This window comes from Zeugodacus cucurbitae, chromosome 4, assembly GCF_028554725.1.
Source record: "Zeugodacus cucurbitae isolate PBARC_wt_2022May chromosome 4, idZeuCucr1.2, whole genome shotgun sequence".
In the NCBI taxonomy this organism is placed as follows: domain Eukaryota; kingdom Metazoa; phylum Arthropoda; class Insecta; order Diptera; family Tephritidae; genus Zeugodacus; species Zeugodacus cucurbitae.
In genome coordinates this window covers 57,672,684-57,686,157 of record NC_071669.1, presented here as the reverse complement: position 1 = coordinate 57,686,157, position 13,474 = coordinate 57,672,684, and the positions used below count along the sequence as shown (strand labels likewise).

At 35.6% G+C, this 13,474-nt stretch overlaps 1 protein-coding gene across 7 annotated transcripts in view; it reads left to right on the top strand.

Annotated features, from left to right (window-relative positions):
- The window catches only part of LOC105220869 (protein still life, isoforms C/SIF type 2), a 297,627-nt gene that overhangs the window by 102,787 nt on the left and 181,366 nt on the right, over positions 1–13,474 (top strand). For all 7 annotated transcript variants that reach the window (XM_011197409.3, XM_029046004.2, XM_029046005.2 and 4 more), the window contains exon 5: positions 10,861–11,043. In XM_011197409.3, coding sequence (XP_011195711.1) covers positions 10,861–11,043 — 183 coding nt within the window. The remainder of the gene's footprint in view (positions 1–10,860; positions 11,044–13,474) is intronic.

Below are 13,474 nucleotides of genomic sequence, written 5' to 3'. Positions count from 1 at the left end.
TTAGTTGGAGATACGTATCGCTTTCATTAAGAAAAAACACTTTATATAAGTTTGAAGGTGAAAATTTAAAGAGTATTAGGCTATCACTGGTCAAAAGGTGCATGATTGGAGATTCTCTCTTCCTAAAAATCATTATTCAATACTCTGTATGACTAGCTGAACGATTGCAACGGAACCAATCAGCCCTACTTTTTAGATATTGAGGTGGAGAACCCCAAAGTTACTAGAAAGTTACTAACATTAGGTTTTAGAGTTCATTATTCATCTACTATTACTTCATTAGATTCTAGACCTATCTAAAAACCGCTCAGACATTTAAAGGTTTCGAATTTTGGTTCTCTCCTGTCTTACAGTTCAAATCTCGTTGGCGCTTAAATGCAGGCAACATTTTTTGAATGATGCAATATGTAAAAGTGAACTAGTGAAACAGGCCTATTAATCAGAAATAGTTCTCTCTCTTATTTTAAAAATTTCATTCATAAAATTTATTATTGAAGATTTTCTCTTCCAAAAAGTTCTTCTTTTCTTCAGTACTCTGAATGGCTAGCTTACCCGTTCCACCGCATCCAATCAGCCCTACTTATTTAGATATGGACAAGGAAAACCATAAATTTGACAATCAGTAGGTTTTAGAGTTCATTCTTCACCTACTATTACTTCAGTCAATTATAGAGCTCTCTAAAAACCACACCGATTTTTTTAAGTTTCAAATTTTTATTCTTTCCTGCCTTTCTGTTCAAATCACGTTGGCGCTTAAATGTAGGCAACGTTTTTTTGGTTGTTGCAATATCTAAAAGTGAACTAATGGAACAGCTCTCTTTATCAAATTAATTAATTCTCTCTCTCTTTCAAACTAATTATTTGCTTATCGGATTTAAATCAAATCACATAAATTATGGAAGCCGATAATTCATTATCGAATTTATGTTTTTTTTATAAAAAAAGATTGTGGAGTAAAGTTTCCGACAGAAAATGATATATTCCCTTTTCAAAAGATTTTCGAAATTTAATTCATATAAAAACATAATTTTATCGGTACTACTGTAACGAAATCTAGAACCACTGATTTAGTTTAATTTCCAGTCACTTGAATATTTCCATTTCAACTTTCTATAATTTACACTTAAGTTAAGTAATTTTTGCGCTCACTCATGTCAGAATGAAAATATTTATAATTATTTCTAAAGTGATTACTTACTTACTGCTTCAGAAAAGATATATAATCTCACCAACAGTTGTCCAACAATTAATTTTAAGTACGAGTACTAAAATAATTACATTCTCTTCCTCCAAGCATGTATGGAGGAAGAACTTCAAACGAAGTAGAAATTCTGACTTCTGCACTTAACGCTTTATGCCTTTGTTCAACTGCTTTCGCGTACACCACTTTGGTTGATGAATTGTTGGCGCGAGTTGGTTACTTACTTTTGTCGCCAACGAAAAATTGTTTAGGCAAACATTAGTGCGAAGAATGACAATTTCATACAGGGTGTTGAATTATATATTTTGAAGAATTTTGACTGACAGAGAAATATTTATTTGAGGCACTTTAAAAAATGCTTTCTCAACATCGAAGAGCTCAAGAAAAAAGTTCGAAGTTCTCAAAATTTTTTAAATCTCCTTATATTCAGGATAATTGTGAGTTAGTAGATATTTTTAAATGGAGGATCTCACATCATGGATTCTATAATCTCCTACTGTAATATTTACTCCAAGTAAAGATATCATGGTTTCAGTTTCAAGAGTCCTAAAACTTAACATAACAGAAAAATATCAATGAAAGCTTTTTGTAACTTGGCAACACCTCGAGAAATATTTTTCCGTATGCTCCTCATGCTTTAGAAATCTATAAACAAATTATATTAGGTGCGTGACTTCGCTTAATTAAACAAAGCGCCTAGATGTAGGCAACATTTTTTAATTAAATTATATTTTTTGGAATGTATTCTAGAAGTTGTGGTTATTGTAAATTAAAAAGAACTCCTTTTAATTAAAGAGAGATAGATTATGCTTTAATATTAACATATTTCCTTCCACTGACCCTTTATCCACTATATATGTATGTATGACGGCATGCTGAAAGAGCTCTAGCTTTTGACACATTTAAATCTTCTTTGCAATTCACAACATTCTTTTAATTTCCAAAAAAGAAGAAGAAAGACTAAAATATAAAACTATTTCACAAACCTTTTTTTGTACTCTTTTCAGATTATTTTATTTTTCTTGGTTTAACATTTTTATATAATTTCACTTTCCTCTTTGTATGTCAGGTTGTAATTGTGAAGCGCCTGCTGCCATGTGTAGCAATCATTATGCTGATGAGTAGAAGGCATAACATATCAAAATACATGTGAAAAAAAGTGGAAGACACATGCCCCATCTTTGTTTTTTTTTTTGTTTTTAGACAGTTGTACCATATTAGTGGATACCTAACTGTAATGTGAGCATACAAATTCGGTAGTGAGCAAACACATGCAGAGCCTCTTTTTTCACTTCAGCGTCTACAATGTGCAATTGTAAGCGCCTCTACTGCTACTTTCCTTTTCAGATAATTTTTACCGTTCTATGTGAAGTCGCTTCTTTACACATCCTCGCCGCGCTGGCTCACTGTCATGCTGTTGGCTGGCATTTTACAGTTACATGCATGCCACTAGGCTAGGCTAGTGTGGCAACCTGTTTAACGCTTTTGCGGCAGTTGCTCTGGTTTTTACGCTCCAATTATTCTGATGCTTTCAATTTATGTAATTCCTATTTTGCCTCGCTTACCACCTCGCCCACACTCACGGCATAATGTATGAGTATGCCTACCTGATGCTGTTCAGGCTGGCATTCTTCGTGTATGTAAATAATCCATGCAGTAAATCGCACTATCTCTGGATTATGTGTGGCATGGTATAGAGATGAGATAGCTTTCAAACCGATTTTGGTACAAAAATTTTTTAGTGGGAAACGGTTGGACCAGGAATCATGTCATGCACTGTGGTCTGAATAGTTTTGCAAGGTCTTTACAGCATCTAGAGAAGATATATATATATTTGCTAAAAGACCACTATGTGTTCTTCGTCTGTCATATCGAATATATCTGAAATTCATTTCATTCTTCTACTTCGAAGACATATTGACAAAACGTTAGGTTGACAAATATCACTTCCGTGTTTTTTCTCTTAGTTCAAATATGCCCCGTTTCGTTCTATAATATGTTTCCATCTAGACGGCAACGTCATAATCCCCCCTCGTAGAAGCCCCCTTCCTTATTTGCGAAGAACTCGGACAGCCACTTATCACAAGCCTCTTTTGAGTTCAACTTTACACCACCAAGGGCGTTCGCCATGGACAGCAACAGGTGGTAATCACTTGGCTATATGGTGGATGCGATATAACCTCTCATCCGACCTCTTATTGCTTCTAACGAATCATCAACGAATTGTGTGGTCTGGCGTTGTCCTGCAGCTCATAGTGGATGATTCCCTTCTAATCCCACCAAACATACAGCAAAACCTTCTTGACCATCAATCCCGACTTGGCCCCTGTTTGGGAGGATTCACCGGCTTTCGACCATGACCGTTGATATTGATATTGTCGTATGTGATCCATTTTTCGTCGCCAGTCAACATCCGCTTCAAAAATGGGTCGAGTTCGTTCCGTTTCAGCAACATATCGCAGGCGTTTATTCGGTCCAGAAGGGTCCTTTGCGTCAAATCATGCGACACCCAAACATCAAGCTTTCTTGTTTATCCAGCCTTCTGCAGATGGTTTAAAATGGTTTAGTGACTAACTTCCATCTCGTGGGCGATGAGATTTCACATGCCGGTCTAACTCGATGTTTCGATGTCTTCCGCCGACTGGCCCATGGACCATGGATAAGTGTCATTTTCACCCGCTCTGTCTGTCTATTATAAGCCGATTATGAGATCGAAGAGGCTGTTTGAAATTAATCAGGTTCTATTTATGAAAGGTAATATCGAAACAAAGTACTATCATCTCCAGATGTACTACAAAATTACTTTATGGAGTTAAGAAACGTCTTGCAAAGTTTTAAGAAACGTTCATTATCATTTTCCATTCTCTACTTTAATGTTGAATATATATCTTATTGACATATTGTTGCCTACATTTAGGCGTATAACTAAATTATCCAAGTCATACACCTGACGTAAATTTAATAAAATCCAGAATACCAAGAAATTGTATAAAAACCTAAGAGCACACTCCGTCAGTACTTCAACCTTTGTAAAGCTAGGAAAATTCTAATTATTTTAATATTTATTTAGAAAAAAAAAATTAAAAGAAACATATCAAAGGTATGAAAATCTTAATTTATATTTCAAAAGTAGAACTAGTTTGCAACTTTTCAAATAGAAGTTTTCGCACAGAAAACCTAGAGAAGCCCTAATTAAAAGTTGTCTACAACTGGTAGAGCCATCTTAGTGGTCACTCTCTAAAAATATGTATAGCAAAAATAAAATAAGAAAACCGTTAAGTTCAAAAAGTTGATTTACATTGCAAGAACTTGCAAGCGGAACTAGAAGTGACTTATGCCAACATTCAACAAGCTTCAAAGACGAACAACTCCAACAAGTCTTACCACACAAACATACGGACTTACATACATAGTTATATACTATTTGTCAAAGCAATCAACTGACTGCTAGCAAAGCGAACTTAGAAATGTCAGTGGCGAAAAAAAAGCTATGTCTAGAAAAATGCATTTCTTGACATCAAATAGTATACACACATTTACAACTTCCTTTCGCTATTCCATCAACTATATTTACTATGCCGCCACAAAAACAACTATTGCGCCGCTGAAAAGCAGCGAAGTGTCAACAACAGCTTCATGTCATTACGACAATAATCAGAGAGCATAAGTAGCAGCCAACGAAGCAACAGGAAAAGCTGTAAAGAATGTTGGGGGCGAAAAAAGAAAGAAAGCAAAAAGACAGTTAGCAGCTCATAGTCAAGCCGCTAATAGCTTCTGCAACTGCAGTCGGAAGTTATATACGATATATATATTTATCATTTCTGTGCTTGTCAGCCATAACGCGTTGTCGGCCATTAACGTCAACATCACAGTAAGCAGCAGCAGCAGCAGTCATGACATTTGGTCAATGCAATATACTGTTGAAGCAATTCTTATTAGGGGAGTTTTTGAGAAGTTGAGCTTTAAATAACTTTTATTTTGATATATGTATATGTATATATTGGAGTACTGGTGTTAATCATCTCACTAGTCATATACTCAGTCAAATTAATCATGTAATCAATCACTACACTCATTCACTGTTAGAATCTGACTTGACTCACTTTGCTATCATTTGTTTTACTTTAAAAAATTTCATAACCTCATATAAGCATTAAACCCCATCAAATCGTCAAAAATAATCGTGAAAATCGCTTCAAAAATATATGAAAAGGATTTATCAAGAGCCGTCACCAAATCGTTGTCAAGTGAAGTTTTCGGTTACCCACAACTGCTAAACACTTCAAGTTAAGTTATGTTGTTGTTATGCTAACTTATACATTACGGTACATTTCAATTTAGTTTTGACAGTTCTCTAAGGCAAGCAAGCAAATTAAGTCTGAAATGGGTTAATGCTTGCTGTCAATGTCACTGTCAACATATAACTTTCGAAGTTGGTACTGCTAACGGTAAAAGCGAAGTTTCGCGCCGACTTATACAACAGTGAAGGAAGTATGAAGCTAAGGACTGACCTACGGAAATAACCGCTGGTACATTTTCAGACAAATTATGAGAAAATGTCGTCGAGATTTCATTAAATAGTCCACCTTTAAAGATAATATAGTTGTAGTTTCGATAGAAAAACATTTCGGTGAGTCCTAGTATCTGGTATCTGAATTGAAAAAAAATGTGACTCCACTCAAAAGACCGATATCAACTGTGAAGTCATTCATGGTATCGAATTATAATCCGCATCTTAAACAGGGATACTCATGGTCCATGACATGCATTTCTGACTGCTAAGAGTATACTGTGGAGAAAAGCTTGAATTAGCGTATTTAATCTATGATTTTATCAGCCAATTTCAGCCGATCTCTTAAGGAAGTTATAATTGGTTATGCGATTGAAATGAGAGGCCGGAGAAAGTACGCCTAACCGCAATCAAAGGCACTTTATTCATCATTTGGTTCAGTATGCTCTCAAGTAAGATCCAACTAAGTAGAATTCAAAACTCTATAGGTTTGATAAAATTTCTAAGCACCCAATTTCTTAAAGCTTGGAACATTGAGAACCTTGAAAAAACCACTCAAGGGTGACATTTCGCGACGGAAGTACTCCAAAGTTTTATTAACTTTGGCTCAAGCTGTCTTAAATATACTGAGGAGGAGAGCTTGAATCGGCAAACGTATCATCTGATTAATTCGGCCGATCTCTTAAGGAAGCTATGATAGGTTGTCTGGTTGAAAGTGTAGGTCGGGGAAGGAAGCCTACGCAATCAAGAGCACTATATTCATCTTGTTCTTCTTGACTGGCGTAGACAACGCTTACGCGGTTATAGTCGAGTCCACAACAGCGCGCCATGCATCTCTCCTTTTGGCAGTTTGCCAACAATTGGTTATACCAAGCGAAGCCAGGTCCTTCTCCACCTGGTCCTTCCATGGGAGTAGAGGTCTCCCTCTTCCTCGGCTTCCACCAGCCGGTACTGCATTGTACACTTTCAGAGTTGGAGCACTTTCGTCCATTCGAACAACATGACCGCTGTCTTTTTATTCGCTGGACTATATCAATGTAGTCGTATAAATCATACAACTCATCATTCCATCGTCTGCGGTATTCGCCGTTGCCAAATGTTCAGAGGACCATACATCTTCCTCAAAACCTTTCTCTCGAAAACTCTTAGTGTCGTCTCATCGGATGTTGACATCGTCCACGCTTCTGCACCAAAAAGTAGGACGGGAATGATGAGGGACTTGTAGAGTTTGGTTTTTGTTCGTCAAGAGAGGGCTTTATTCATCATCTGGTTTAATATACTCTCAAGTGAGATTCAATTCAGTAGTATTTCACAAACTCTTTGGGTTTGGTAAAATTCCTAAGTACTGAATTTCTGAAAGCTTGGAACATTGAGAACCTTGAAACTTGTGTGAAGGTGATACTCCAAAGTTTCATTGAGTTCAGCTCATGCTCTAGTAAAAGTAGAAGACTGTTGGTCTATCCACCATTCACACTAGTCCAAAGAATTTTCCTCTCGGTGGGGTTTCAAGACTTAAGGTATTCCTCTAACATCCACTGTTTCAGGCAGTCTTTGAAGAAAGGCTTCTTCATGTGTCGTATTGCCTCTTTCTTCGATCCAAATCACTTTTGAATAAAGTTTAGCTTTATCTTCGGGTTCTGATTATAAAATATTTCACAAAAATCCCAACTGTTATTAAAATTTTAGTAATTTTTTGAGAGCGCAAAAATTTTAAAGAGAGCAGGTCGTATTTATCAAAAGCACAATATTAATATCAAAACCACAAATTGAACTCCAACGAAGTTTAATCATGTTTTTTTTTTCATTTAAAAAAAGTTGCGAATAATTCCGAAGTACTTAAAATACAGCAGTACACACACAAAGATGTATGCTTGTATGAGTGCAAGTCCCCAAAGCGCCATGCATGCTTACGCTGGTGAAAGTCAAGCGTTGTTGTAGTTGTTTTTGTGTGAAAACTTTGGCTTGTTTTTGTCAACGCAGCAGCACACACATGGCAAGTAGTGCCAAGCATAGCTTGCATACTTCACTCTCTCTCTTTCTCTCTATCTTCCTCTCACTCTCAAGCTCCTTTGCTACCATTGACTTCGCTGCCATATATGAGTATGTGACTTATGCGTACTCATACTCATACTCATAGTCGTACAAAGCGTATGCCAGTCATGCCGTTTGCTACCAGCGCCTGGGCATTTCCATTTCCCTTTGGAGAAATTACCGAACGTTTAAATGCAAAACACAAAAGCTTAAATAATTCCCTTTACGATTGCGTTTGTTGTGTGACTAACTAACTACTTGGGTTTTGTTGCTTCTATACATATTTGTTGTTGTTGTTTTTCTGAATTTTTTTTGCAATTTGGTCTCACAGTGCCACATACTTCGCAAAGTAACACTGCCACACAACTGTCTCTTTGGCCGTCAATTGCAATGCTGCGACCTGCCACATCCGTTGCTGCCGTTACAATTTTTTTGTTTTGCTTTGACTTTTTATATGTACCGTTTTTTGTTATTTTTGTTGTTGTTGTTGTTTTTTTTTTTTTTTTTGTTTTGCTTTTCTCAAGTTTGTCGCTTTCGTGGTATACTTTTTGCGGTTGCTTGTTTGCAACAATTTTACGCAACCCCTGCCCATCTCTTCTTCACAAAACACCTGACTCTATACCACATATGTGTTGTTGTTGTTAGTATTATTCATACATATATGTTTGTGGATTTTCCTTTACTGTATTTCTTTGTTCTTTGTATTTTTTCTGAATTGCCCTCTTGAGAGCATGTTCCTTCTTTACTCCTTCTCTCATCCACTAACAAACTGTGCCGCTGAAGAGTTGGTGGTCGCTTTTGAAAGCGTCCTGCAGCATGCTTTTGAATTCAGCCAAGCGAAATTGCTTTAAACAATAGCTATGAAAATCAAAAATGTTGATGAGAAAATCATATTTTGTTGCCCATGTCAAACATAGTTGGGTCACATACATAGCTTATATGCTCTTATATTATTATTTGCGCAATTTATAGGCAAATCGACCTTCTTGGAAATCGCTCGAGACTTGTTTTCATATTTGCACGCTTTGTAATCGTACTCGTATTCCTGATTGATACTTGAAGTCAAACTCATGGTTAGCTTGAATTTTTTGCAGTTGATCCACCGCCACTAGTACAAAGCATTCTTGGAATTTTTGTTAATAACGAACATAACCTCGCAAATTTCGCAAATGAATTTCAAAAGGTGGACATAACTTAAATGGAATAACGTTAGCTGTAAAATATGCAAATTTTAATCTATTATTTCATACACGATACATGGATAGTTCGGCTTAATCCATTTCATCTATCGATGATTTAAAGGCAGAACATCTAAAACAACATAAAAGTTGTAGATGCCTGTGGTGGAATAATATAGACTGATGGTTACTCAATTAAGAGTTGAAGAGTTGGTGTTGAGTCCTTCAATGGAATGGGTTTCTAAAAAAATCCATAAAGAAATACTTGATTTTTATCTAAACCTAATGTAGTTTTCCTTACCAGTGAAATAACCACAACATCTTAGCCTATTTGACCGATCTACTATTTGGTTAGAGAAACTAGTCATTGGACTCATACTTTTTCTTTTTCTCAAATTTCTAATCAAGATTTCAATAAGAACTGATCTGAGAAACCTGTGGGGATCCTTCGGGGAATTAGTCGGTTTCATAAAACGAAGAGAGGACGGGAAAATTAAGAGCCGATGTTATAGTTCTGACACACGTAGGTTTTGACCACTAAGTGATGTAACTGCCAACGGGAGTCTTTCTGATAAAGTTAAGTTGTGCGATGGGTTTCGGAGTAATCACGAGAAATAGAGTTCCAAAAAAAAACCCCGATGATTTGGATGAAAATTAATACAGTTGAACTTGCCTAACTCGAATCCCCATAATCCATAGAAAAACTTTGAGTTAAAGAGACTTCCAAGTTACAAAAGGTAATTTGTATGAAATTTGACTTCTATTGCCAATTCAAGAGTTCGAGTTATGGAGAACTTCGAGTTATTGAAGTTCCAGTTATGGAAATTCAACTGTATTTCTAATTATGGCCGCTACAAAAGAATTACAAAGTATTAATATATTTTACGTCCGATCAGTTTATTAGGAATAAACCTCCAGCCAGTTGGCCATATCACTCAAGATATTCTATCGATGACATAGAAAATTTGATTTTCTATGAGAGAAAGTCCTATAGTTCAGTTGCATCGCGTACTAGATCTGATCGTAATCTAACTTGAGTTCAAGAATGTCAAGATGTCTCCAACCGAGTAACATAAGGATGGGCTTGGTGGCAAAATCTCAACGTTGTATCCACTACTCAGTTCTTCTATTTATTTATTTTATGATTAATTTTCCTTGTGCCAGATTTTCATAGCACAGAGCAATATTCGTGATTTAGTATAGTTCTAATAAGTGAAACCTTATTATTATCTTTGTACAACGCCTAAAAGATCACTCTCATTAAAGAACTATTTTATAGAAAGGGTTCCAAAGGCATTCAACCATCTAATTTAGGATGTTATTGGGAACTCATACCTTCTCTCCCTCACGTTTTGAGGTTTAAAACGCGGCTACCAAACGTCATTACTTACTAAAGGCATTCATATGTAAAATATATTGCCTACATTAAGGCGCGTGATTAAAATCAACAACTGCGAAAAAACGGTGCAAAATTACAGTCTGTTGAGCGAAACCATTATCCGAATAGACATGCGCGTCTACGCTGAAAATCAACAAAAACAAAAACGAAAAAAAACAGAGGCAGAATGAATGAAAGAAAAACTTGAGATTGAAAAATTTCACACCTGCTGAGCATGAATGACTGCACATAAAATGCACATTTTTTGTTTGTTTTATATTTTGTTACGTGTCATGTCAGCGCCTGCGATTGTGCAGTAAGCTTGAGACAGCTATAAAATAGCAAAAACAAAAACTACTGACCTATTGCACTTTTCAGCGTTTTCATTGCGAATAAAATCCGAGTTTTATTACAAAAATTTCAGAGCACACACACACGGCGATTTGTTTTTGTTTGTATGTACGGCAGTCTGTGTTATTCCCTTTACTTTTTGAAAATTTGCAACTTTTCGATTTCAACTGATTTGTCACTATTTGCCGGTTTGGCATTTTCTATTCCGCAGGATCACAAGCTGAAGCACATGGCTGAGCTGCAGCAATCCGTTGTTACCGACCAGGATACGCGCCATCAAATACAAACACAAATCCTACAATGGGAAGAGAATCTGGAGCGTTTACATTGCGAACAGTTTCGCTTGCGTTGCTACATGGCGTCATTGCAGAGTGGCGAATTGCCAAATCCAAAAGTAAGTAGACATAAATATACATATGTTCATATGTACGTTCGAACTCAGAGGACTTATATGATGGTTCGAATAAGAAGGAGAAAGTGAAAGAGTGCAGTAACAGTCAAGGGACTAAGGTAGAACCATAGCTGTTCAATATAAACCAGAGACTAATATCTGTATCTGACATTTAGAATAGAGTTTAGTTAACTATGGAAGGTTCTTCCGAACTAACTACTTCTATCATACTTTGAGTATCATCTTTCGTCATTTAAATTGGTCTTACTTCAGATCACTCAGTTCCGAAGTCCCATAGTAGTTTCTGAAAGGTGTGGTTTAAATATACTATTAAGTAATGATATTTGTGCGTTCATTGCCTACTACTGTTCTTCATTATCTCCGAAATCATCCAGTAATTCGAATTGACTTCCACAAACTCAAAGCTCAATTTAAAAATTTACATACTAAATATTATATAATCTACTGTTTCTAACAGGATCAAGTCCAGGCCAAAGCCAATTCTTCAGCCGTTTTAATTTCGTCATTTGTAAAGCCTCATTAAATTTTTGTCATCAAAAGGCTACTCATACAATAAATCTGTTCGACGGAGTCGTTCTATAGCTTTTAGGACCTTTTATTTCTAAGTTAACATCAGTACTACATATATGAGTCAAGGTCGGACGAATAGGTCTAAGAGTGTTATAGTATTCCTACATTTTACGTATTTGGTCCTTTCCGCTTTCTGTTTGTAAAAAATATTAATATTTTTCAATTCTATTTTGGGAACTTTTCCTTCGCTCATATCTCACTGTTAATCTGTTCCAACTTGAAGGATTTAATTCCAATATGAAGCGCATGCCAAATCTCTCATCTACTACTTTTCTGGATGGCCAATAAAATATAATATATAGGGTATCTTAAAAATCAACAGACTTAAAATGCTTTGATTCTTCGGAGTATTATCTCGAACACCTGAAGCGTCGTCCAATCGGATACTTTCTGAAGATGCAATTAATGGACTCGCTTTAAGGAACATTATATATATGACATCATCAAACTTTCTTTGATTTTGTCTGAAACACTATTTAATTTAGTTTCGAATGTTTCGAAGTTCTTTAGACATAATAGGGTATATTTTCAGCTATATTTTAAGATTTTTTTTTACAAAAATATTAAAAAATAACGGAGTTATGTGCCGTCTTCGGAGGTGCCAAAAAAAGTTCCCCAACTACTGACATGATTCCGGCCGAATGAGTAGCTGAAACAAAAAAAAAAATTCAAAAACGGTATTCAAGTTGAAGATATTTCCTATACAATGACCTACGATTATTGAAAAATATCAAAAATTAATAAAATGGCGTAGTTCTGAAAAAAATTTCGTTTTTTAGGTAAAAAATGGTAGTTTTTTAATGCCAAATTGACAATTTTCAATCTTCAACTATAGCGGTTTATATCTGGAGCGATCACTCTTTAGAACGCTGCCATTTAAAAACTATTCAAGATATGACCTTGCCGATTTCACAGAATATTTTTGAAAGTATAAACTATCGAATAAGCAAAAATATAGATTTTGTGAAAGTGTCACACTGGCATGTGCTATGCTGTGCTTTAAGCGTGATATTTGAAGAAAGTTCAATTCATACCATTATGAAGTCGAGGTCGAGTAAAAATAATAAAATTCACTTCTCCAGCTCTTGCTTCGGGATCAGCTTACTTGTTGCCTTCCGATTTATCTATGTTGTGGCATTTAACGCGAGATTTTTTCATATAAACTTCGATAAACGGAAATCTAAAATTAGAGAAATACTTTTCGCCTAAAGGTAGGCAACGCCTAACAACATAACTCGAAATTTGAAGGTAAAACGGAATTTAAAATTGGTTATAAATTCAAATATTGTTCTAAGTTATGTACTAATTTTAAAGTAATTTATGATATAGTCGATAAAATGAGCAAGTAATAGAAATGCAAGCTGTGTTTGACAATTTTTTTTTAAGTTTGAAGAATATTATTTGTGTTCATTTGAAATAGAAGAGCAGCTTACCAGGCTAGTTAACACAAATGACCTTCATTAAGCCAAAATCCAAATTTTTCACACCTGCCCAGGTGTTGACTATTACTTTTCCAACCAAATTCCGCATTTTATGCGCTTCTAAAGACAATAATAAGTTTGGCCATTTAAGTTGACAGCAGCACAATAGTAACTTATGATTATCCATAATGACATGCCGAGAGCACATAAGCGTCTATGGAGAAAAAAAAACTAAAACTTATTTTATGAAAATCACGCCCCAGCAATGGTGAGAGGCAATAAAATATGCAGGCACGAACATAAACACACACACGAATATGCAAAAAGAGGTAGACAGAGCCATAAAATATGTGCGAAAAGTGTGCAAAAAAAAACAAATTTAGGTGCTAGTAATGCTTCGTAGCTGTGTGATCTCAAATACA